At 38.0% G+C, this 26,799-nt stretch overlaps 1 protein-coding gene across 7 annotated transcripts in view; it reads left to right on the forward strand.

The window, feature by feature from the left end:
- The window catches only part of LYST (lysosomal trafficking regulator), a 242,995-nt gene that overhangs the window by 163,128 nt on the left and 53,068 nt on the right, over nucleotides 1–26,799 (forward strand). For 6 of the 7 annotated variants that reach the window (XM_042909178.1, XM_042909177.1, XM_042909181.1 and 3 more), the window contains 12 exons: nucleotides 1,031–1,197; nucleotides 1,842–1,994; nucleotides 7,332–7,523; nucleotides 9,738–9,916; nucleotides 11,310–11,516; nucleotides 18,093–18,269; nucleotides 19,027–19,103; nucleotides 19,249–19,437; nucleotides 22,124–22,269; nucleotides 22,355–22,454; nucleotides 23,660–23,721; nucleotides 25,622–25,677. In XM_042909178.1, coding sequence (XP_042765112.1) covers nucleotides 1,031–1,197; nucleotides 1,842–1,994; nucleotides 7,332–7,523; nucleotides 9,738–9,916; nucleotides 11,310–11,516; nucleotides 18,093–18,269; nucleotides 19,027–19,103; nucleotides 19,249–19,437; nucleotides 22,124–22,269; nucleotides 22,355–22,454; nucleotides 23,660–23,721; nucleotides 25,622–25,677 — 1,705 coding nt within the window. The remainder of the gene's footprint in view (nucleotides 1–1,030; nucleotides 1,198–1,841; nucleotides 1,995–7,331; nucleotides 7,524–9,737; nucleotides 9,917–11,309; nucleotides 11,517–18,092; nucleotides 18,270–19,026; nucleotides 19,104–19,248; nucleotides 19,438–22,123; nucleotides 22,270–22,354; nucleotides 22,455–23,659; nucleotides 23,722–25,621; nucleotides 25,678–26,799) is intronic. The other variant, XM_042909182.1, reaches the window with a different exon arrangement.

Here is a 26,799-nt window from a genome sequence, read left to right on the forward strand (position 1 = left end):
GGTGAGAAGTATTCAGGCTTACTATCATATACTAAGGTTATCAAGGTTAAAAATTGAGGCACAGGGGCGCCTGGGTGGCTCAGTTGGTTAAGCCTCCAACTTCGGCTCAGGTCATGATCTCACAGTTCGTGAGTTCAAGCCCCACATCTGGCTCTGTGCCGACAGCTCAGAGCCTGGAGCCTGCTTCGGATTCTGTGTCTCCCTCTCTCTGTGCCCCTCCCTGACTCACACTCTGTCTCTCCTTCAAAAATAAACATTAAAAAAAATTTTTTTTTAATTGAGGGACAGAAGTAACTAATTCATATTTATTATTTATAACTGATTAACAGATGTTCAAATCTATTATCTCCTTTAATCCTTAAAATAACTATAACTTGGTGTGAGATTCAGAGAGATGAAGTAATGCATTCAAATTCACCTTCTCTGAGGAACCATCTCAGAACGTTCCTGTTCACACCTACTAAATCTTCACTTTTCCTGGGGTCTATGTGGGATCTATGTGTTCCCATGGTGTATAGTGTGTCAATCCCTGTTGTTACACTTACCACCATTTACTGTTCATAGTTCTCTCTTTCCTTGTCTGGTCTTCTTCAAGACAGTAGACTTTTTTCAGGGCACCTAGGTGGCTCAGTCGGTTGAGCATCCGACTTCGGCTCAGGCCACGATCTCACGGTTCGTGGGTTCGGGCCCTGCGTCGAGCTCTCTGCTGACGGCTCGGAGCCTGGAGTCTGCTTCGGATTCTGTGTCTCCCTCTCTCTCTCAGTGCCTGCCTGTCACTCACGCTCTCTCTCTCTCTCTCTCTCTCTGTCACACACAAAAATAAATAAATAAACAAACATTTAAAAAGAAAAGACAATAGACTTTTTGACAGGAGTCAAAGCATGTTTTCTCATTTCTGTTTCTAGCATGCAATTCAAACTCCCCACCATCCAGTAGGCATGAATAAATACTGAATGGGTGAGCAAATGCCGGAAGAACAAGAATTTAAACCAGTTCTCTTTGCCTTAAGTTTTCTGTTCTTTTTCTTTAGCATTCCTCTGAATGAATACAAATTGCTTGCTTGTGATATACAACAGCTTTTCGTAGCAGTGACCATTCATGCCTGCAGTTCCTCAAGCCCCCAGTATTTTAGAGTCATCGAAGACCTCATCGTACTGCTTGGCTATCTTCAAAATAGCAAAAACAAGAGGACACAAAGTAAGATTTTGTTTTTATGGATTTCCGAGGTTGGGATTATAGAGGAGCCAAAAATGTCATTTGAACCAAATCTCTTTCTTGTGGAAGCTATTTTACTGAAGGTTCATCCTTCATTTTATGATAATATCTATCAGCTTTAAAAAGAAGTCTTTTAGGTGGCAAAAATTAAACAAACGATATGTTCATATGATCAGTAGCTGGCAATACATCATTAAAAAAAGTTTGATTTTTTTTTTTTACCAAGTAGAACTAAAAGGTTTATGTTGAATAAAAATCCTCTTTAGTTTTCTTTAATGGCAAATATTAACTACGAAATGTGACAATTTCTGGTTCAGTTTTGCCTTATATATTTAAAAGCCTGTTCTTTAAGACAACGATGTAAGAGGAAATAAATTTGTGAGCTAGTTTTTTTCCATTGAATTTTTTTTTATAGTGATCATTTGGAAATTTGCTTTAAAATTTCTTTTAAAGGCAGTTTAAAAATGTTTACTACTATCAGGAACCTATATCGATCAAAAATTTAAAATCTATGTCTAATAAAACATTACTGGCAGTTTAGATGTTGCATGAAAATAAAAAGCAACTCAGTGTAAAAAATTAACATCCACATAGCTTGAAAACATTCTAGTGTCTTCTGTTTTCAGGTATGGCTGTTGCACTGCAGTTTAGAGTTCTCCAAGCTGCTATGGAATTTATAAGGACCACAGCAAATCATGACTCTGAAAACCTTATAGATACATTCCGGTTACCCTCTCCTCCTCATCATGCAATATTTCAACCGCGGAAGAGCATCGCTGGTGAGTACTGAAATAATATTTTAATAATTATAAATTGAGGGTGGCATGACTTTCCTGTACTCTGATGCCATTCACACTTTTAAAATATCTTTTAGTTTAAAAAGTTAAACTACAAAATTTGAGAAAGGTTTCCTCCCTGGAAAAACCATTCTACTGATTTCTTTCAGTGCTGTTCTTGTTCAGTTATCTCTTGAGCAACTACTGTGTGCCAAGCACTGTGTAAATGTTGAAGATACAGTGATGATTAGAAGCAGACACAGATTCTGCACTTGTAGAGATTACAAAATAGTAGAGAAATGTAGAGGATCAGAGTAGAGACTCTAATAGGCAACGTGGTTTACATCAGGAGTTAGGGAAGTATCTGAGGAAGTGAGATTTCAGTGTAGATGTAAAGGGTGAGAGAAAGGAGCTAGCAAGGTAGAGAGTCAGAGAAAGAGTTTTCCAGGCAGAAGGAATGTTGCACAGCAGGAAAAGGCTAAGCTTCAGGGAATTGAAATAAAGTCATTTAGCCAGAGTGGAATACTCTGGAGAGATTTAGGAGAGCGATGCCAGATGGGGCTGTATAGGATGGCACTCGCCAGTGCATAGATAATCATATAGGCCGCGTTAACGATCTTATCCTAAGGGGGAGTTCTAACATAAGCAGGTTTCCATTTTGTAAAGACCGCTCTGGCTTGTGTGTAGAGAGTGGGTTAGCGGAGAGCAAGAAATGTAGGGGTCCAGGTAGGAGGCTACTGCAGCGGTCCAGACAGGAGAAGACGGTGGCTCAGGTGTGGGTAGAGTGCATGTGACATCAGGACTTGCTGTGATTTAGCACATATCGGCAAGTGTCAATATCGTTAGCCTTCCTTATTTTTCCTGCAAAATCTTCTGTGACATTTATGCACACAATCCGGAAAGACAGTATAAACACCTCCCCACGCACACATAGGATCTATACACACATGCACGTATACACATACATATATATGGATGGATATGGATATACAGCATGTATATACACACACAAACGCACACGCGTATCCCCAGAGTAGTTGGTAATTTGTTTGAAGTTTAATCACCCTTACAATCTTAAGGGCCTTTAAATTAAATCGAAATCAGGGGAGCCTGGGTGGCTCAGTAGGTTGAGTGTCTGACTTTGGTGCAGGTCATAATCTCGCAGTTTGTGGGTTTGAGCCCCACGTCAGGCTCTGTGCTGACAGCTCAGAGCCTGGATACTGCTTCGGATTCTGTGTCTCCCTCTCTCTCTTCCCCTCCCCCACTCACACTCTGTCTCTCTCACTCTCTCAAAAGTAAACATTAAAAAAACTTTTTTAAATTAAATCCAAATCTTTCTTCTACCTGTATTAAACAACTTTGTTTTGTTCAGTGCTATGCGAAATTTTACAACCATGTGAAAAACTCATTTGTAGAGAAAAGCTATTAAATATACATTTTTTTGCAGTAGTATGTTTAGATTATGCTAAATATAAGCTATGTAACTAAAACTTCTAAGACAGCCACACAACTTTATTGCCCCTGTACATCCTTCTTTAATGTGACATCTGAACTCAGCCTCTCCTCTTGAACTGACCTCCTCTCTTGTCTAGGTAGCATTCTGCCTTTCACCAAGTCTAGCAGTCATGCTCAGCTGACCACATGCCAGAAGATGGCTTTCGAACCACCTTTTCGTTGCAGGGTTCCTTAGATAGTCAGTGACTGCTGAGATGGAATTCACCCCCCTTTGATACAGGAAAATGCTCTGTTGCCAGTATCGTTGAGTCACAGGAGCCGTTTCTTTCCTGCCGACGTTTCTCATTCCCATGTCCATTTCTTCTGCGCTTTTGTACCTAGATCTGTGGTTTCGTTTTTGATCCGCTCACGCCAGGGCTGCCACAGCAGCGCTCTTGCTGTTCTCTCTTTGTTCTGTGATTTCTCTAACAGTCTGTCATCTCTCTCTTTTGATACCAGAATTTTTATCACCTTGAGCCTCAGAGCCCTGCGGAACTCCAAGCCTGTCCTTTTTTATTTTTTGTCTGTGTGAGTCCTGTTAAAGTGCATGACGGACTTTTAGTCCTTTCTTTAAACCTTACTCTCCTTTTTTTCCTGACTCCTCTGGTCTCTTATCCTGAGCTTAAATTTGTCGCTGTATCTGAGTAAATGCAGTTGCTGTAAGCCGCATGAGGTTTGTAGAGCCCTACAGAGTTCGAGCTTGATTAAAAAAAAAAAGACCTTAAAAGTGCACCAGACCAGTTCCTGTACTTTATAGAAGCACTGGAATAAGTTCCTGCTGGAACAGGAGCACCCACACTCCTCCCTCCGTGTCCTACAGCACATCCGCTCATTCCAGCCCTGTCGTGTTTCTAGGACCATCCCTTGTGGGTTTCTCCCACCAATTCTTCCTGGTTTGACTACGGCCCTTATTTAAATCCTGTCTCTGAATCCAGTTGAAAAATACCACTTTATATGTGTTATGCTGTTGCTTTGTAATTCCTTCCGCACTGTTCTACGCAGATATTTGGGAAAGACTGTGTTTTATTTCTTCATTCTCAGTCAAAAGGGTATTGGCTTTGTACGCCGTAGGTACAAAAGCTGCAAGATACCAGAGCTCCTGTGCCTTGGAGCAGCATGGTTATAACAGCCTATTTAGGGCTATCCGCTCACGATGCTAAGTTACTAAGAAGGATTTATACTGCCGTCATGTCCATCATTGAGATATAATAAGCTGTTCCTTCCTTCCAAGATTTGAAGCAAGCTGTTCTCATTAGTGGTCAATGTTTTGGGGAGATGGTTTTTTCCTAAATAGACTCACTTAGCATTTACTGCACACTGCTGAGAATGTGACACCCCAGCCCCACGGCCACCCCCCCACCTCCAGCAGGGCTCGTGGGGACAGCCGGCAGCTGCGGCTTGTTCTGGCCACACACCCCCTGCGCTGGTCATCGACAGGTCTCCTCAGACTGTCAGCGCCAGGATATCCACGGCATGGGACCGAAGCTTCTTCAGCAGCATTTCGTCATATGTAGACTTTAAGTTCTCATACTCTTAGATACTCTTTGATTGCCGGATTAATCTTTCTACAGCCTGGCTCGTGTGCCATTATCTTGCTCAACAGCCTCAATGGTTCCAACTACCCAGTTAACAGATCTCAAATTCCTTAGCCTTTGTATCTTTTTTTGGTATAGATGAGAGAGAGAGATGTCACTAAATGGTATCGGACTCTACCTTCTGTTTCTAATTAATGTGTTTATAGACATCTTCCCATATAATAAAAATACTCTTTATGTTTAATGAACACATAATAATCTATTATATTGATTTGCCATCAATTGTTTCCTAATCTTTATCAATAAACCAAAAGTTTCTCTTTTTTTTTACTTGTCTTACAGTAATCCCTTTGATCCCTTTACTTTTTATTAAACAACTTTGTGTTTAAATAACTTTGTGTTTATTAACAACTTTGTGTTACTTTACTGTTTAATCCCTTGATCCCTTTACTTTACTTTTTACTTGTTTTTGCTATTACAAACAGCATAGCAATGTACGTTCTTTTATATGTTTTTTTCCCACTTGTCTGCTTATCACTATGAGAAACTTTACGCATCACCTTATTTCGTGAAGGTAGAAATAAGCATTAGGGTATTATTTAAAGTGCTATACATACATATAAACTGTCAGAAATAAATATAAATATATACATTGTGTTATTATGATCCACATACAAATGAATTTCCTTTATATTTCAGCCATCAGTAACAATACCAACCATTAACAACTTTTGATGCTTTGTATGAGATCGGCATTGTGTTTTACATCCATTATTTTATTTACTATTTAATCCATAGAACAACCTTCTTTATCCATTCATTCAACCATCAAATATTTATTGGGCACCATCCACATGTCAGGTATTATTTTATCTGCTTTCATGGAACTTACATTTTACTGTAGAAAATGGTCAATAAACCTGTAAACAAATACGTTTAATAAAATATCAGATAGTGACAAATATCTACCTTTGAGATGAGCTCTATTTTACTTTCTAATCTACATCTTAACATATGAGGGAACTGAGGCTTTGAAAGAAGTATATTTGAGGCTACCCCAGCTCGGTGCTGAAATGCCCTCCCTCTTTTTCAAGTGTGTAGTTGTGAAGACCTCACATTTTCTTACTCAGTATATTGCTCTGCCTCTGAATTAGGATTATCTGCTGCTTAGACAGCATGAAAGCTGCCAGAGATGTAGACATCAGGAAGAATCTACTTAAACTGAAGACGTAGTCTGACAGTATTACTCTTGAATATATCCTGGATATGAATATTTTTTATTTGCTTTGTTTTTGTCTCAAATGCAACCCCACCCACCAACATGTATTAAGTGATAAATACTGAGTACCTGAGATACTGGACAATCTAAAGTGCTATTAAAATATTTAAATATCTTACAGGAGGAGTCGTTAAAACCTATCATAATTTAGTCATATGTAAGTAATGTGTATGGAAGCTATTTATGGAAATTGATACATGTTTTTATCATTTAAAACAAAGGTTCAATTCCAATGAAGGGTTCCATTATTCCTCACCGACCAAGACGTCATTTTGGTTCCTATGGTCAACTTCCGATGCCTTTCCCCTTCAGTCCGTTAAATCAAGATTCGTTCTCCCCATATCCTGGATCCACTACCTGTGTGGTACCTTTCGGAGCAGGTGCAGTGATGATGCAGGAATGACATTCCTAACTGCTCAATCTGAGGAGATACTGCTCAGGGAACGCTTTTGTAGGATTAAATTCCAAATGATGCATATGCACCAAATCATTTCAATAGCAAAGCACTGGAATTACACTCACCTTTCCGATCTCTTCACTTTCATTGGACTGCTTTCCACTATCTCACTTATATATGCTTTTCAAAACTACTTTATAAAATTCAACAATGGGAATTATCTGGAAATAGTAATGTTCTTACTGAAACACGATGTGCTTTAAAAACCTATTGATTATTTTGGAATACAAGGAAGTGCAACAGTATTTGAAAATGTTTTGTCGGAACATTCTGAACTTCCTACATATACCCTTCTAACTCTTTTGTGTTTTTCAGAAAACTCAAACTTTGCCAAACGATGTCCATCCCACTAAGCTATGTCCCTAGCTTCAATATTCTGATTTGGACTTTGAAATCAGAAGTACTGTTGCATTTCTTTAACGAGGGAGAAACGTCACTTTCTCTGAATCATGCTCTTTCCTTTGTATTAGTGAAGATTTATTTCATGGTCCACTAATCAAAACGTTGCAGCAAAAATAATTTCCTTGATCCCTGTTAACTCTGGCATTTGATGTTTTTAATTTATATACTTGAAGGTGCTCGAAAATTTCCCCTTGCTCAGACTGACTCTCTCCTGATGAAAATGCGCTCAGTGGCAAGCGATGAACTGCATGTGATGATGCAACGGAGAATGAGCCAGGAGAACCCCGTGCAGGCATCTGAGACAGAGCTTGCTCAGAGACTACAGAGGCTCACCATTTTAGCAGTTAACAGGATTATTTATCAAGGTGGGACTAGAGGATGAATATGTGCTTGCTCACATATGCACTTAAAAGGGAAATAATTTAAGAGGAAACTGATGAGGTCTCAAAATTGTCAACAGCATTCATTTTTTCATTCGTAACATTTACACTATTAAAAGAATGCATTTGCAGGGTGCCCGGGTGGCTCAGTTGGTTAAGCATCCGACTTCAGCTCAGGTCATGATCTTGCGGTTCATGGGTTCAAGACCTGCATCAGGCTCTGTGCTGACAGCTCAGAGCCTGGAGCCTGTTTTGGATTCGGTGTCTCCCTCTCTGCCCCTCCCCTACTCGTGCTCAGTGTCTCTCTCTCTCTCTCTCTCTCTCTCTCTCTCTGATCTCTCTCTCTCTCAAAAATAAATAAACTTTAAACAAAATTTTTTAAAGAATTTATTTGGAACTAATAGTCTTGAATAAAAGTCTACTTCTTAATGTGTTAAATGCAGGCCTAGAGTGACCATTGAGTTTAAAACAGGACAGCACCTCCAATATATTTTTGTAACTTTTCTTTGAGATAATGGTAGATTCACATACCATTATTAAAAATATTGCAGAGAGATCCCATATCCCGTTTCTCCAGTTCCCCCAGTGGGTTCTGCCAAATTAGAGTTGAGCATCATGACCAGGATACAGACATTTATACAGTCAAGAAGGTGAACGTTTCTGTCACATGCGAGTGCTTCTGTTGCCTTTTGTTTTGTGGGGGTTTTTTGAAGTTTGTTTATTTATTTTGAGAGGGAGGGAGGGAGGGAGGGAGAGCATGAGCAGGGGAGGGGCAGAGAGAGAGAGAGAGAGAGAAGAGAGAGAGAGAGAAAGAGAGAGAAAGAGAGAGAGAGAGAATCTCAGCCCGATGTGGAGCTGAAACCCATGAGAAGAGCAAGAACCACAAGATCATGACCTGAGCAGAAACCAAGAATTCGATGCTTAACCTACTGAGCCACCCAGCACCCCTGTCGCTTTTTTAATAGCCACACCCGCTTTGCTCCCACCTCTACCCCTTCCTTAGTCCCTGGCAACCTCTAATCTCTAATTCCATTTATTTTTTATCATTTCAAGAATTTTACATAAATAGAATCATCCAGTATGTGGCCTTTTAGGACTGGCTATTTTCACTTAGCGTGATTCTCTGGAGAGTCATCCCGGCTTCTGCACATATCAGCAGTTTGTTGCTTCTTTGTTTTGCTGAGTAGTTTTCCACAGTACAGACGTACTGGAGTTTGCCTAGCCATTCACCTTTTGAAAGACCATCAGGGCTGCTTTCCAGTTTTTAGTTACCACAAATAAAGCCAGCTGCTAGAAACAGTTACATGCAGGTTCTTGTGTGAGTGTAAGTCTCCGTTCTCCTGCAATAAGGGAAGTTGTGTGCTGTGTTTTTGTTAAGAAGCTGCCAAATGTTTCAGAATGACTGTCAAATTTTACACTCCCACCGGCAATGTATGAGTGATGCATTTTTCTTCACACCCTTAACCAGTATTTGGAATTGTCACAATTTTTAATTTTCGCTATTCTGATAGATGTCTAGTGATACCACATTGTGGTTTCAATTTGCATTTTTTTTCTAGGGGCTACTGATTTATGTATTTACTTATAAAACAGAATACCTACAGTAACCACTAAAAAGCCATGCAGAGAGATACCCTCAAAAGCACTATCGATAAGTCAAAATGGAATTCAAAAAAAATGTTCAAGTAACCCCAAGAAAACAGGAAGAAGAACATAGTAATTGTTCATCACTAGAAAAGCATAATACATACAAATAAGGCTCTTCTTCTTAACTTTTCCAATTTGTACTTGGGGCAACCGGATCCCAGGCTAAACTCTGAAATTGTACCATTTTTATCACATGCGCAGATTTAATGGTATAGCACATGCACTGAAATGGCTCTGCACATCCAACTAATGTAAATATCACGTGGTCATTATGTTTGGTTTGTACAAGAACCTCGGAGCTTTAATAATTTCACAGTTTAAATCATCTTCGTTAGTAAAGTAAATATTTAGTTCAGAATTGTATGACTTACGTAGGTTTAAATTTCTACATTGTTTTTGATGAATTTACTTTCTCTAGAATATTGTATCTTCTACGTCTAATACACTCGCTGCACATTTATATAGTGACAATGGAATTGGTGATTCCATAGAATATTTTTACCGTTTGTAATGGCTAGTTATCTAACTTTTTATTTTTCCTTTAATTCAAAGAGTTTAATCCAGACATTGTTGACATTTTGAGTACTCCAGAAAATGCGACTCAAAGCAAGACCTCAGTTTCCCAGACTGAAATTTCTGAAGAAAATGTTCATCAGGAACAGCCTTCCATTTTCAATCCATTTCAGAAGGAGATATTCACATACCTGGTAGAAGGATTCAAAGTGTCTATTGTAAGTAAATTAATTGCATGGGACGTGTTCATTTACACAAAAGGAGTAGCTGTTTTATGTGTCTGCTTACTCTTGAATTATTATTATTATTATTATGAATTACTAGGAAGGTTAGGTCTTGGCTTACACATATCTGACACCTTCACAATTGTATAGAGGATGCTAACAAGTATCAGGCTCCATTCATCACTGACACGCTTAGGTTTCTGTGGGCTACATACGCTCGACCCCAGGGGAAAAATCAGTCTGTACCCTTTAGAGATACCGAAAGCCAATCTTATTCTAGCGGAACTCATAAATCATGATTCTGCCAGTCTCTAAATCTAAGCTAGATTGGGGTGTCTGCAGGTTTTATTTAGAACCAAATGATTTACCCGGGGCCCTCAGGACTGGGGGTAATTGGAGAGCCAGCTCCAAAACTCAGAATAAACTCTGAAATGTACTGATTCCAGTTTTAAACCAGATAGAGGAGATTTGATCAGGATCAGGTTAGCCTCCAGTGGGCCACCGTTGAAGCAGCTTGTCTGGTTATTTGTCAAGGAACATTGATGGTCATATTGATGCTCAGTTTATATGTAGTTGTCAGTTTGCGACCGTTTTGCTCAGTATTTTAATATTCTTTATAATGAATCTTTCTCTTTCATATTGTAAAATCAGTCAATCTATTGTTCTTTTGATGGTTCTTTTTTTTTTTTTTTAACGTCTAAGCCCTAGGTAATTTAAATGACTTTAGCTTCTTAATCCATCTCTCTCTTTTTTAAAAAAAATACAAGTGATATAAAATTTCCTATTTTAACCATTCTTAAAGGTATAATTCATTAGTGTTAAGTGCATTCACATTATTGTGCAATTATTACCACTGTCCATCTCCGAAACTTTTTTATTATCCCAAACTGCTCTGTACCCATTAAACAACAGCTCCTCATAACCCCTCCCCCAGCCCCTGATAACGACTGTTAAATTTTCTGTTTCTATGAATTTAACTTTCTAGACACCTCATATAAGTTACAATATTTCAGACAATATTTGTCCTTTTGTGTGTGGCTATTTCATTGAGCGTGGTATTTTCAAGTTCATGTTGACGCATGTGTCAGAATTTCATTCCTTTTTAAGGCTTAATAATATTCATTTTATGTCTATATTACGTTTTGTTTATCCATTCATCCATCGGTGGGCATTTGGATTGTTTCCACCTCTTGGCTGTTTTGAGCACTGCTGTTATAAATGTTAGTATAACCACCCGTTTGTAGGGATGTATGTGTCATCCTAATTTTGACTACTGAAAAAAACATCTACAAAAAAACATGTCCCATGATCTTCTTTAGGGCTCTGAGAGGTTAGTATATTATTGCTTAGGAAGTCTGATCCTAATGCATTCTTGTTTTGCTTGAAGGGTTCAAGTAAAACCAGTGGTTCCAAGCAGCAGTGGACTAAAATCTTATGGTCTTGTAAGGAAACCTTCAGAATGCAACTTGGCCGACTCCTGGTCCATATTGTGTCACCAGCCCACTCTTCTCAAGAGAGAAAGCAAATTTTCGAAATAGTTCGTGAACCAAATCATCAGGAAATACTGCGAGACTGTCTTAGTCCATCCCTGCAAGTAAGTTATCTCAGTACTTCGTAAGTAAAAACTAGCGGTGAAATAGGGGCGCCAGGGTGGCTCAGTTGGTTGAGCGTCCGACTTCTGCTCAGGTCATGATCTCGTGGGCTGTGACCCGTGTTGGGCTCTGTGCTGACAGCTCAGAGCCTGGAGCCTGCTTAGGATTCTGTGTCTCCCTCTCTCTTCCCCTCCCCTGCTCATGTTCTGTCTCTCTCTCTGTCTCTCTCTCTCTGTCTCTCAAAAAATAAATAAACATTAAAAAAAACCGTAGTAGTGAAATATAAAATTGTTCAAAACAAGAACTGACATTAAACTATTTTCATGCCTAAATATGGTTTTCTTACCAAACAAGTATCACCTGAGATCTTTCTTCAGCTACTCTATGCCAAACTTAGACTGACCTCCCCGTTTCCTTCCCATTCCTTATTCCAGTGCTTAAATTAAGAAATTCTGTATCTAAGCTCTTAAAAGATGCTTTGTGGTTTGTTACTAAATCTTCAAATGTTTTCTTTGTGTTCTCTTTTTAAAAGCATTATATTATCCATGAAACATCTAAATGGAGTAGCTCAAACAATAGTATATGTAGTATATTTCCAAAAATACTTGCAGTAAGTTAAAATTTTTAAAAATGTGTTGATCATTTGGAATGATCAAAATTGACATACTTAAAAGAATTTCAGTCTATAAATTCTAACACTTAAAGAGTGATAGATGGAGAGTTTAAATGGTACAACCATTTTAAAGAGCTGTTCAGCAGTTTCTTATAAAATTAAACATACATTTAACCTGTGACCCTAAAATTTCATTTTTAGATATTTACCTAAGAGAAATTAAAACATATGTCCATAAAAAGACTCGTATAAGAATATTCATGTCAGCCTTTTTACTAAAAGCTGCAAACTTGTCAATCACCAAGAGAATGTATAACCAAATCGTGATATATTTATATAAAAGACTTTATACAGCAATAAGAAGAAACCAACTACGGATACACCTACCATTACGAATGAAGCTCAAAGACATTGTATGGACTAATAGGACAACCAAATGTAAAAAAGCCCACATTTCTGTGATTCTGTTCATATGAAGTCCAAGAACAGGCAAAATGAAGATAATGTGACAGAATTCAGGACAGTAGTAGTGTCTGTCAGGAAGGGGGAGGGAGAATGAGTTGATTGGAAGGAGGCATTAGGAGACTTTCTGGGGCAATAAAAATGTACTATATCTTATTTGGGGTAGTGGTAAATGGATGTATGCAGTTGTCAAAACTCGGAAATGAACACTTAATATCTGTATGCTTTACTGTATTAAATTATACGCCTATAAATACAGTAATCGATGCTACATACAGACAGGTATCCCTTTTACTACCTGGGAAACTCATATATCAAGAACCAAAAGGTTATAGTTTTGAAGTGGTGCTTTTACCTGGTCTTTCTAATGCTAAGATTCTCTCACGTGCCCTCAGGGCATTGTCTTCCCTCTCCCAAGGCAAAAGCACATCCAGCCCACAGTCTCCTTCCGTGGAGAATTCGCAGTGATGTTCCTTCAAGCCTTTATACTCCACAGAGTTACCATCCATCAAAACACAGCCCGGATGTTGACAGTCCTCCTTCCCCCACCCCCGTTCCCCTTTTCTGTTACATCATCTCTGTCAGTGGTGTCTTTATGAAGTTCAGCTTGGAACCACGGTTGAGTTTTTCCTCTCCCTTGAATCCATTTCATCACCAAGAGCAGTCATTTATTTAGTTGTGTCTTTAACTATTTTCTTCCCGCCTCATCCTAATTCAAACTTCCACCTCTTGTGCTCAGATCCTTACAATAACCTCCTGTCCACCTCAAGACCACATTATTTTACCTGGTTTTTAAGTTTATTATGGAAACTTTCAAACATACCTAAAAGTTGGGAGAAATCAGAGACCCGCATGACCATTACCGAGCTTTAATTTTTCATTGTAGTGCTTTGAAATAAATTTCAGGTATCAAATCATTTCACCTGTGAATACCTTTACCTTTACATCTCTGATTGATAAGGACTTTTAAAAAATTTATCACACTCAAGGGGCGCCTGGGTGGGTCAGTTGGTTAAGTGTCCGACTTCTGCTGAGGCCATGATCTTGCGGTTCGTGAGTTCGAGCCCCACTTGGGGCTTGGTGCTGACAGCTCAGAGCCTGGAGCCTGCTTCGGATTCTGTGTCTCCCTCTCTCTCTCTGCCCCTACCCCCCTCCCAAAATAAAAAAAACATTAAAAAAATTTTTTTTTAGTTTATCACATCCGATAATCCATTCTAACAGTAATCTAATCGAATAATCTAATACTCAGTGATTAAATTTTCCCAATTTTCTTAGAATTTTTGTAATAGTTTGCTGGATTATGGATCCAGACAAGGCCAGCCCACATAAAGTATTTGTTTGAAGTATGTTAAATCTTTTTAATCCATGGTGATTACCCTCCCCAACCATTTTTTAAAATGTCATTTATGTGTTAATGAAACTGGGTCATTTTTGTAGAATTTCCCATATTCTGGATTTAGCTGATTGTATCCTTTAGGATACCGGTTTAGAGGCTTGACTAGATTCCTGCTCTTGATTTCATATTTGGTTTTGTGTTTGTTTTTTTAAAAGACTATTAAGAGTACTTTGCATTTTCCATTACAGCATAGCAGGAGACAGAGAATGTCTAGTTGCCCTGGTTTTCCAGACGTTGTCAGCCTGCTCCATTCATTATAAAGTTCACCCTCAATCTTTAACCTAATAGTTTTAGCTGCCACCGATGATCGTTGCCAAGATCCACTTTTCCGTTAGGAGTTGTAAAATCGTGATCTCTCAGGGTTTCTCATTCCACCAGCATCTCTTAGCACTAATTCTTCTGTAAGGAGGGATATTCTCTTATCATCTATTTGGTGACCCCAAAATGTAGTCTGTCGGAAGGGTCAGGTAAAAGCTTGTTTCTTTTCCCTGTTTATTAATTTTTAGAATAATGAGTTGGTGCCCTAACAACCTCCAGTTTTTGTCTTTGTTTTTATTTTTGAGGTGTCATTATGAAATCAGGTATTTTTCATACATGTTATGAGTAGTTTCAAACCTTTCCAGTTATTATTCCATTTTATATTCAAATTAACACCTCTGTAGATTCAAGTTGTTGTGTTCTTTTAACATAGCCTTTTCAATTTTTATCAAGTCAATGCGATTAACTTCTTTGCTTTCTGGAACACAAGAATGTCCTGACTCATCTTGCACATTCCTTCCCAGATCTGGAAGCAGACTTCTCCCCAAGAAGACTCTGTTTCCTTTTCATGAGATAATGGTATTTAGAAATAACAAATCTAGGGGTACCTGGGTGGCTCAGTCAGTTAAGTATCTGGCTTCTGCTCAAGTCATGATCTCACTGTTCATGAGTTGGAGCCCCATGTCGTGCTCTGTGCTGACAGCTCAGAGCCTGGAGTCTGCTTCTGATTCTGTGTCTCCCACTCTCTCTACCCCTTCCCCGCTCATGTTCTGTCTCTCTCTGTCTCAGAAATAAATAAACATTAAGGAAAAAAATTTAAAAAAAAAAGAATAGCGTTAAAAATGTTTTAGAAATTACAAATCTGGGGACTAAGTACCTTCATTTCTGCTTGGTTGTCATTTCTTCTCAGCTAGGACAAAGCTAGGAAATACATATTATTTTAGAAAGAAAAATGAATCATGAGTTCATACTGATATTTTCACATTTTCTTGAATTTCATATTTGTATTTCCTTTTATTCATGTGGATAATCTTGATTCCTGAGGCCATCAGGACACTTACTTGCTCTATCTTTTTTGCTCTGTATATATAACGTTTTCAAAATAAGATGACCAACATTATCACTAATAACAAGCCCAGTGAATGCAGATTAAGAATTCTTCATGATTCTCTTGTCCTTAGTGTACCATGAAAATATGGTATTGTAAAAGCACTTCAAATAATTTTCTGTATTCGATTATGCCACCAACTTCATCTAACTAGTGATGTTCTTTTTTTTCCCATTGGTTTTCCATTTTTAGGGATTCCATTGGGTTTTATTTGTTCAACTTTGTTTTTAATTATGTGAAATGTCTATCTGGTTCCAAAATCAAAGCTGAAACATGGCACATTCAGAGAGGGTGTACACACAGACACAGTGTATATATTATCCCCCCTTCTCAACACAGAGAAAGATAGCGAACTATGCACACTCTTCTGCCCTTTAAACAGTACCTCACAGAGATCATTTCATAACAGTGTTTAGGGACCTTCTTGTGCCTTTTAGAGCTGCCTACAAGCTCCATTTGGAATTTGCTTGATTTTTAAAGCCCAACGCCTCTCTTCTGTCGTTATTACTTGAGTCTGATTAATTCCTCAGTCTGTAGCTCCTCCTCTTTTAAGATCGGCTCATCTTTGTCTCTTGTCACCTCTGCCCATCCTATGTATCCTTACTGACATGCTGCTCTATTCATGCTGTCTGCTCAGCACGAAGGACCTTCCCTCCTCTCCTTGTCCGTCTGTATACCCGTCTGTCAATTTCTCCATATGCCCGTCGCCCTTGCCCCACCTTCAAAACGTTCCCCCCTTTCTTCAGTCCATTCAGAGCTCTTCCTTCTTAGACACATCCCTGAAAATTTTATTTTCACACATTTTAGTGTTTTATTATTTTCTAAGGATTTGTGTTTAATAGATTCATTTCCTTAAATCAGTATTTTGAGGTCTGAAAATTCTGAAAACAAGACTTTTCCTTTTTGCATCCATCCCTAATAACACCTTTTCTAGACCCAGGAACTACAATCAATAAATTATTGATCAGGTGTTAGCATGAGATTCTAGAAACACCTTAAGTGTCTAAGAAAATTATGTGGTTTTTTTGGATATTCAGGATGAATAAAAACATTTTTTATAGTTTTTCAAGGTGATTTGAGAATGTCACTGAATACTGAACTAAACTATTTTTATTTAAAAAAAAATTTTTTAATGTTTATTTATTTTTGAGACAGGGAGAGACAGAGCATGAACAGGGGAGGGGCAGAGAGAGAGGGAAACACAGAATCTGAAACAGGCTCCAGGCTCTGAGCTGTCAGCACAGAGCCCGACGCAGGGCTCGAACTCACAGACCGTGAGATCATGACCTGAACCGAAGTCGGACGCTTAACCGACCGAGCCACCCGGGTGCCCCGAACTAAACTATTTTTAGATTACATCAAGAGCATTACCTTTAAGACACACATATGAAAATAGCCTAGCCATTTACTATTTCTCTTTATTTGCCAACTCTTCTGGCCTTTTACTCGTAGAGTGTCTGTTCTTTTTTCTCTTTTGGTCAGGTAGCAGCTGTCTCCTGACTAAATTAAAATGTTGCATTAAAATGAGCTTTGCTATTTCCATCATCGCATATGTTCATCTTACGTTTTTTGGGAAATGACACAATGCGATTCAGTGTGTTAATTTAAATATCACCCACGATGTAAGAGTTCTCAAGTTCATTTGTTGACATTTAATACTGTTCACAGTTTAAAATGTCATAAAGCCAAATGTAGTGGTATTTGTATCAGTGTAAATTTGTAAAAAGTAAAATTCTGCATGTTTCACTTGTTGGCATAATTAATGTTGAAATAACACATAGTGTACACGTAACAGTTAGGTGTAAGATCTATAGCACGGAAGGCCACTTAAAATAGGTGTAGGTTTACGAAAGACAGTTGTCATTACCTTGAGTAACATTCTCATTTCGGTTATAGGGCAGTTCATAAAAGACTGGCCTAGATCAACCCTTCTCTGGACATGCACAGACCACTGAGTGCTGAGGTCTCACTGGTTTTAGAGTTTTTCACCTTTGTGTCCCTTAGGGAGTAATGAGTACTTATAAGCTAATCCAAAAACGAGTTTTGTTCTGGAAGTTTCACCAACTTCTATTCCACCAACCAGAAATCAAAGGAGAAAGAATAAATAAGCATAATTCTCTTACCTGAAGGTTCAGAGGAGAGTTTCCCTTCCAGTTCATTTTTTTTTTTCTCTGAGAACTAGGAAATAGTTTCCTTTATCCCAAGATTATTTCCTATATTTCTTTAGCAAATCCCCTCCAAAAAATTTTCCGCCAAAGCTCATTTGCTTGTTTTTCTTTTCCTTCTTTTCTTACTTCTTTTCTTTTTCTTTCTTTTTTCCTTTACCCTTTACAATGAAAATTTTCAAATATCATAAGAAAAATAGAGAATAGTATAATGAGTGTTAACATATAGCCATCACTTAGATTTAACAATTGGTAGTATTTTTATCGTATTGACATCATTTCTGTTTTGAAGTATTTTAAAGTAAATTACAGAAATCTTTTTCAAAAGACATTTTCTTACATAACCATAACATCATCGTACCTAACAAAATTAGTTTACACCGTAAGGTCATCATATTTTCAATGCATAACCAAATTTTTTCGATTGTCCCCAACATGTCTCTTGCAGCTTCTTTATTCAAACCCAATGCCACCAAATAAATCTAGTATATAATTTAACTTAACCACTATGAAACAATTTAAATGTAAGAAATAAAAATACCGTATGACTTAAAAAAGTGTTTCTTTTTCTTAAAGCATGGAGCCAAGTTAGTTTTGTATTTGTCAGAGTTGATACATAATCACCAAGATGAATTGACTGAAGAAGAACTAGGCTCAGCGGAATTGCTTATGAATGCTCTAAAACTGTGTGGTCATAAGTATCTACCTCCCAGTGCAACAACAAAAGCAGACCTTATCAAAATGATCAAAGAGGTGAGTCAGTGAAATCATAAGACACGGTTTTCTAAGGAGATCCCACTGAATGTAGTTAAAGAGTGAAAGATTTTTTTATTGTGGAATATCATTTATGATGAACTTTATTGAAATGATGTTTTTTTATTATGAGAGAATAAATAGGCTATTGCAAGGAGGGTTTTATCCTCTGTTGTCATCCTCATCCCTTTTCGGTAGCTTTCGGTGAAGGAAAGATTTTTATAGTGACGAGCAAGTCGAAGCATCCGCCTTGAAACAAATAAGGAAGCAAGCACCTGGGGCATTAGGTCTGGCAGCCCATTTAATTCTCCCACCCCAATATCTGTGCCCCAGATTGTGTAGAAGCAAAGGGAAATTATAAAATTATTTTTGTGGCTATTGTATTTTAATATTCTGGTCTCCTGGGGACATTATTTTTTTCCTTTATTAACTTGGTTTTAAAATTAGTTTGTTGGGGGGCACCTGGATGGCTCCGTTGGTTAGGCATCCGACTTCGGCTCAGGTCATAATCTCGCAGTTCGTGGGTTCGAGCCCCGCGTCAGGCTCTGTGCTGACAGAGCCTGGAGCCTACTTCGGATTCTGTGTCTCCCTGTCTCTCTCTCTGCCCCGCCCCCCCCCGCCCCTCCCCTGCTCATGCTCTCTCAAGAATAAATAAACATTAAATAAAATGAAATGAAATTAGTTTGTTGGCCTTTGTGCCAGTGTTAAATGATAAACAATTAGTTTTATAGTGCATATTATTGTCCAAATCTTTTAGGAACAAAAGAAATATGAAACTGAAGAAGGTACGAATAAAGACACCTGGCAGAAAACAGTTAACAATAACCAACAAAGGTAGGATTTTATGTGTTCTAAAAGTCATGCCTTTCTGAATCCACTAGATTTCACGCATACTTTTAGTTTTCAAGTATCATGCTTCCATAGCTCTTTAACGTCCCACTTAGGCTTCACTTACGAGCAGCCTTGCTTGTTTATTTAGTCTCTTTCAGCGTCTGGATTCAAAATCAAAGGATATATCTAAGATCGCTGCAGATATCACCCAGGCAGTATCTCTCTCCCAGGGAATTGAGAGGAAAAAGGTGATCCAGCATATCAGAAGCATGTACAAGGTAGATCTGAGTGCCAGCAGACACTGGCAGGAGCTTATCCAACAGCTGACGCATGATAGGTAAGCAGAGTGGGCCTTTGTTGTTTTATATGGTGATGTCAGACACTATTTCCATTTCAGAATAAAGATTCACAGCATTATTTCATTAGTTGAAATATTTTCTGTTTAATCACTTGTGATTTATTTCATCATGAAATAATGAAATCTATATATAATCCTGTAAGAATCTTTTTTTTTTTTTTTTTAATTCTTAGGGACAAGGCGGGGGCGGGTGGGCAGGGATAATGAGAAAGTGAGGCATTAGCTCTTCCAGATAATAAAATCTATATGTTGACTTTAATTTTAAAATATAACCTTTGCAGAAGAATAGAGAAATCACTGAAACGGGATAGTTGGGAAATAGATCTTTTTCTAGGTAAGACTTTAATAAATCAAACTTAGAAGATGCATCACAGATCATGAAAAGAGGAAAATTAACGTGTTCTCTAAATTTGGTTAAGATTACTGGTTAGCATGACTTGGGGTGCTAAAATGGACTAAACATTATACACTAAAGAAAATTCCAGGTGAGCAAAAGAATTAAATTCATTAAGTTTATAAAGTGGAAGAAAATGGGGCATTTATCAACTCCGATAGATGGATAACTTTTTAAGCTCAAACACAATAGAACAAACTACCAAGAAGAAACAAATAGATTTGAGGGGCACCTGGGTGGCTGAGTCAGTTAAATGACGAGCTTCAGCTCAGGTCATGATCTCAAGGTCCGTGAGTTTGAGCCCTGCATCGGGCTCTGTGCTGACAGCTCAGAGCCTGGAGCCTGCTTTGGATTCTGTGTCCCCCTTCTCTCTCTCTCCCCCTCCCCTGCTCATGCTCTATTTCACTCTGTCTCTCAAAAATAAATAAATGTTAAAAAAAAAAAAAAAAGAAATAGATTTGAGCTTTAATTTTTTCCAGTGTATTTAATAACTATAACAACAGCAACAAAACGAAAATTTATTTTCAGCAAATCAGAATTAACTTTTTTTTACTTTTTTGTAAGTTTGTTTATTTTAAGAGAGAGAGAGCACAGAAGGGGCAGAGAGAGAGAGAGAGAGAGAGAGAGAGAGAGAATCCCAAGCATGTTCCACACTGTTAGCGCAGAGCCTGATGTGGGGCTCGAAATACACGAGCCATGAGATCGTGACCTGAGCTGATGTTTAACTTACAGAGCCATCCAGGTACCCCCACAGAGTTAATATTTTTATGGTTTTAAAAACTCATGCCAACTTAAAGGTAAATTGTAAGATCTGAAAAGTTTGAGCAAAAGATGTGATCACACTTTTCTACATAAGACAAATAGAATTAATAAACAGGAAAATATTCCATATGGCCAGAGACTAATTTGATTTTTTAAAACCTTGAAATATTACCATATCACCATAAAATATGGTACAAGCCATATTTTACCTTTTCTGTTATAAAGTTTTTTAGGTGCTAATACCCAGAGCAGGAAGAAATGTATATCGTAGCCCATGGTCAGAGGTCCGGTGGCTTTGCACACTTTGACAGCATGTATCAGGAATCCTGTAACCGTTTTATTTCTAGCTCCAGTTACCCTATTTTGGTGATTCTGTCCTAAGGAAAATATTCAAAATATATAAAGGCAGTAAATGTAAAGGTTTTCATCTCTGTATTGTTTATGCTAGTGAATGAACTGGAAACAAGTATATAATAATGGCAAAATTGCTAAATACATTATGATGCACCCCCTCCATGCATTAGTCAGCCATTTTCCATGGTGACAATGAAGATTAAAGTATGTCCAGTGAAAGAAGAAAGGGTATAGAAATGTATATATGTAATAATTATAACTGCAATTTTTAAAAATGAAAAAAAAATAATTTCTACCAGAAAGTGGTATGTTTAGGGTAGTAGGATTAAGGGCGATTTTTTTTCTCTTATCTATGTCTGAAAATATATTCAATACGGTTCTCTATTTTTTCATTTAAAATATTAACTTATTTTGAGGGCGACTGGGTGGCTCAGTTGGTTAAGTGTCCAACTCATGATTTGGGGTCAGGTCATGATCTCACAGTTTGCAAGCTCACGCCCCACATTGGGTCTGCACTGACAGTGTGAAGCCTGCTTAGGATTCCCTCTCTCTCTCTCTCTCTCTCTCTCTCTCTCTCTGCCCCTCCCCCACTCGCATATGCACCCAAGTGCACTCTCTCTCTCAAAATAATTAAGCATTTTTTATTAAAAATTAAAATAAAATATTAACTTTTTTTAAACATCTTAAGAAATATGGCTTGTACTACAAAAATGAACCAATTTATTTGTTAGATAGTAGGCAAAATGGGAAATATAGAAACTTAACTTGTAAACGGATTTTTTTCTTTATCTAGCCATATTAAGTCCAATGTACTGCTAAAGCATGCATGTTGCTAAAGCAGAGTAGTCATGATATATCTTTTTAAAAATTTATGAGGAACAAGAAACTAGAGGCAGAGTGTGCCTCCAGGCGGGGACCAGGAGGCCGGGGTTCAGGAGCAGAAGGACATTTACTTTTTATATGATTCTATTTTCTATGCTTTCTATCTTATTCTATGGTCTATGTTTATGCACTTCCTAGTCTAATTACGTGAGCAGCTGAGGGTTTTAACTGAATAGATCACTTTTGATTATTTAATTTCTGTAAGGATTTTATTTACAGCTCCACGTACTATAGATTAAAACACTTAAAACATTCTTTTATTTCCCCTGGCAGAGTGGCCTGGTATGATCCCCTGTACTATCCAACTTCCTGGCAACTGGATCCAACAGAAGGACCAAATCGAGAGAGGAGACGTTTACAGAGATGTTACTTAACTATTCCAAATAAGTATCTCCTTCGGGATAGACAGAAATCAGAAGGTAATAATGACTTCTTGACTCAGCATCCAAATGTAGCAGATAACTGTAGTTATCAGATAAAGATAATACCTACTTTTTTCCTTAGCAGATGTGGTCAAACCACCACTCTCTTTCCTGTTTGAAGATAAAACTCACTCTTCTTTTTCCTCGACCGTAAAAGACAAAGCTGCAAGTGAGTCTATAAGGTAAGTGTGAATCCATAAGATGTTCTCTCTTTTGTTGAAGGAGTCAGAAAGACTTTAATAGTTTATTGTAGGGGCGCCTGGGTGGCTCAGTCAGTTAAGCTCTGATTTCAGCTCAGGTCATGGTCTCACGGTTCATGGGTTCGAGCCCCACATTGGGCTCTGTGCTGACAGCTCAGAGCCTGGAGCCTGCTTCGGATTCTGTGTCTCCCTCTCTCTTTGCCCCTCCCCTGCTCACGCTCTGTCTCTCTTTCTCTCTCTCTCTCAAAAATAAATAAAACATTAAAAAAAATTTTTTTAAATAGTTTATTGTAGTGTTTGTGTAATATTTGTTTTAGATAATTGCTGGGGTTTTAGGAAAGGCCCTAAATATGGCTCAAGAGAGGACACAGTCGAATGGCTAAAATCCAAAAGGAAAAGACATCCTCGATGGCGAGGACTCACTGGGCTTCAGTCACCGTGCTCTGGCCCTTGTCTGCACGTGTGTATCTTGGCAGTTGACTGGTCCTAAGGTCTCTGTGAAATGGGTATGGTTTCCGCATGACGCCATCTAACGGTGACTGAAGGTCCAAATTTTAGTTCCTCGTCTTACTAGATGTCTGATCTTGGGCAAGTTACTTAGCCTTCCTGTGTCCATGTCCGTATCTGTTACATGAGGAAGGGAATAACGCCCAAAGTACCAGAGTATTGTTGAGTATTAAATGGGTCCTTGTATGTTAACGACACGTTATCATTATGACACCAATGATAATTGCCCTGCCCGTTTGTTTATTAGATGAAAACCTGAGATTCGAAGGAGGTGAGTTCCTTGTCTAAAGAGGAGAAGAACTTTTCTGAGTCTAAATCCCGTTTTTCCTAGAATACTAGGATGCTTTCATGTGTTTGAAATACCGGAGGCATGACCCAATGTTTGCATAATTACTAGAAAATACAAAATATTAAAGTTTCTCCTAAAAAACTGAATGCCTATATCCTGTATACATGGCACAGGAATTCTGAGCCTTCTCTAAAAATTTCATTTTCTCCTCTACCAGAATGTTAAAATACAAGATAATATTTTCACGTGGGTTTAGGCAAGACGTCTCATGCTTTTGAAACTCTAGTGTGCTGGGCTGAAATCTTTAACTTGATAAATAAAGCTTATACTATATACTTTCTAAAATTGGTCAAAACATTTAATCATAGTAATTTTATATATGTTTTGACAGAGTGAATCGAAGATGTATCAGCGTTGCACCGTCTAGAGAGACAGCTGGTGAGCTGTTACTAGGTAAGTCACATTTTGAAGAGTTTTACACATATTCACCCTGCCTTATTTTATTCTTAGACAATTTGAAGCATTGTTTGGTAGAATGCCATTGGATCAAATAAACTCTCTCTAACATCACATCGGTAATTTTTCCTTAACATTATATGACTTACAAATGTCAGGAAGTGGCAATCTTATTTTCTAAAAAGCACATGAATAGCCTTTTAATTTTTATAAAGTTGACTTTTTTCATAAGTACACATTTTTGTATTTAAACATTCCTTTTATTGTATATCAATTTTGATTTTTAAAGTGAGGCATTATCGATATACTCACATGCCTACTGTTTTAAAAGATACACCTGTGCATAAGAAATATATCCACCTTGAGATAGTTCATAATTTATACTCCCTATTGTGCTTCTGAGAGAAAGGCCAAGGTTGTCAATCCTTGGATATCTGTATAATTACATTCAGTGAGAAATCTTTTCCTCAAGATATGAAGGAATAAAGTTGTACCACTAGATCTCTGTTCCCTTAAAGAACTAATTTGTATACTACAGGCCAGTTGTTTTCTTAAAGCCTGGTCTCCAGGTCAAGAACATCAGCATCACATGGGAACTTCTTAGAAATGCTCATTCTTGGGCCCCGGCCCACGCCTATCGAGTCAGAAACTCTCTGGCACCCTCAGAAATCTGCATTTCATGAGCCCTCCAGCAATTCTGACGTACCCTCCAATTTGAGGGTCGTAGACTGAAGCTACAGTCTCCAAGGCTCAACATGCAGAGCTTCAGGCTGGCCAGGACTAAGCACTGTGGTCACAAGGATGAAGGTGATTCCCTTCTCTGAGCCAACAGTGCTCAGTGCTCACGGGTGACCGGCACACAGGGCGGAGCCCCAGAGAAATTCCCACCATTTGGATACGTGGTGTAGGGACATGTGCTAACACAGCCAGCCTATAAAGCAGAGAAAACTGGGGGCTGTCTTCTAAGGTCTATTCTGCCCTATTGAGTGTTTAAATAAAAATTAAGTCTTCCTCTTAGACTAGAAAATTTGTTTACAAGTTGACTTCAGTTAATGTGTGAGAAAATAAAATTAATGTATTAGTCATATAAGAAGAGTACCAATAATAAATGGCCAACATTTTTTTAACACTGAGTGCCAAACACCGTTATAAGCATTTTACATACATTCTAATTTAATTCCCACATTAACCCTGTGAAATAAAGTCCGCTTCCTCCACCCCTCTTTTAAAAAATTATTTTAGGGGTTTTTGTTTTGTTTTGATTTGAGAGAGAGAACATACGTGTGTGCGTGAGTGCGGGCAGGGAAGGTGCAGAGCAAGAGGGAGAGAAAGAATCCCAAGCAGGCTCCACACCGTCAGCACAGAACCTGACATGGGGCTTGATCTCCCCACCATGAGGTCATGTCCTGAGCCGAAATCAAGAGTCAGACGCTTAACTGAGCCACCCAAGCACCCCACACCCCTTTTTTTTTATTAAGTAAAGACACAAAGAAGTTAAACAACTTGCCCAAAATCTCTTGGATACCATTAAAAAATATTTATTGAGGGGCGCCTGGGTGGCTCAGTCAGTTAAGCATCTGACTTCAGCTTAGATCATGATCTCCCAGTTCATGAGTTTGAGCCCCACATCAGGCTCTGTGTGCTGACAGCTCAGAGCCTGGAGCCTGCTTCAGATTCTGTATCTCCCTCTCTCTCTGCCCCTCCCATGCTCATGCTCTGTCTCTCTCTCTCTCTCTCAAAAATAAACATTAAAAAATATATATTTATTGAGCGACAGGAACTGTTTCTGGGTGTTGGGATTTTAATTCAGGCCAATTGACTCCAGAGGTCATATTTGTAATCAAAAATGATAATAGTGCACATACAGTTTTAAACTCATATCCCATTACTTCTATAGGTAAATGTGGAATGTATTTTGTGGAAGATAATGCTTCTGATACAGTTGAAAGTTCGGTGAGTAGAGGCTTAAGTTTGCACCTATATAAACCTAGACAAATTTCCAAAATGTATAAATTCGTTATAACTGGCAAACAGGTAGAACTAGGAGAGTTCATATATTGTCACTCTGGTGTGCAGATTGGTCTTAATTCCAAACCTTTTCTTTTAAAGATATTTTTAAAAAGACCATACCATCTCCTCTGGCTTACAGTCTGACCTCATAGCAGTTAGTATTATGATTTAGATTCTAATGTGCTCCTGTTAAAACAGCGAGCAAAGGGGAAAAAGAGAGAGAGAGAGAGACAAACCAAGAAACAGACTCTTAACTATGGAGAACAAACTGATGGTACCAGAGGGGAGGTGGGGGGGGGGGGGGGATGGGGGAAATAGGGGATGGGGATTAAGGAGGGCACTTGAGATGGGCACAGGGGCTGTAGGGAACAGTTGAATTAGTATATTGTACACCTGGAACAAATTATAACATGGTATGGCAATGAACTGGAATTAAAAGAAAAACTTTAAAAACTACTTTGAAAAATAAAATGAAAATGAAAACAATAAAGTGCTCCTGTTATTTTAATTAATTTATTTAATTTATTCCTTCTATCACTGTTCTCAATAGCAACAAAAAACTACTCCCTGCCACTCCCAATTCACTATCAAATATATTTACCTTCACAAAGAAAGGAAAATGTTGTAAAATTGAATAACTTAACTAATCCTGATAGTCACATGTCTTGGTATCATAATTTTTATTCTACTGGAAGTACTGATATAAATCAGAAAATTACAGAAATGACTCTTAGCTCACATATTTTGTGTGTGTGTATATATATATATATATATATATATATATATATATATATTCACATATTTTTATCCATCTGAATCAGTTTGTAGACCATTAAAATATTGTTTAGAGATCCCCGTAGTAAGAGAAATAGGCTTTTTGTTTCAGAAAATTTCTAAGACCAGGAATTCCTAAAGATATACTAAATAAGAATACATATGGTTTAATAGTGAATACATATTTTATTTCAAAAAATAATGAGCTAAAACATAACATTTTGCTGTAAAATAAATAATATGAAAAAAGTCATGAAAATATTTAATATAGCCCCCAAAATTGAGTAGGCA

This window comes from Panthera leo, chromosome D2 (assembly GCF_018350215.1).
Source record: "Panthera leo isolate Ple1 chromosome D2, P.leo_Ple1_pat1.1, whole genome shotgun sequence".
NCBI classification, from domain to species: Eukaryota; Metazoa; Chordata; class Mammalia; order Carnivora; family Felidae; genus Panthera; species Panthera leo.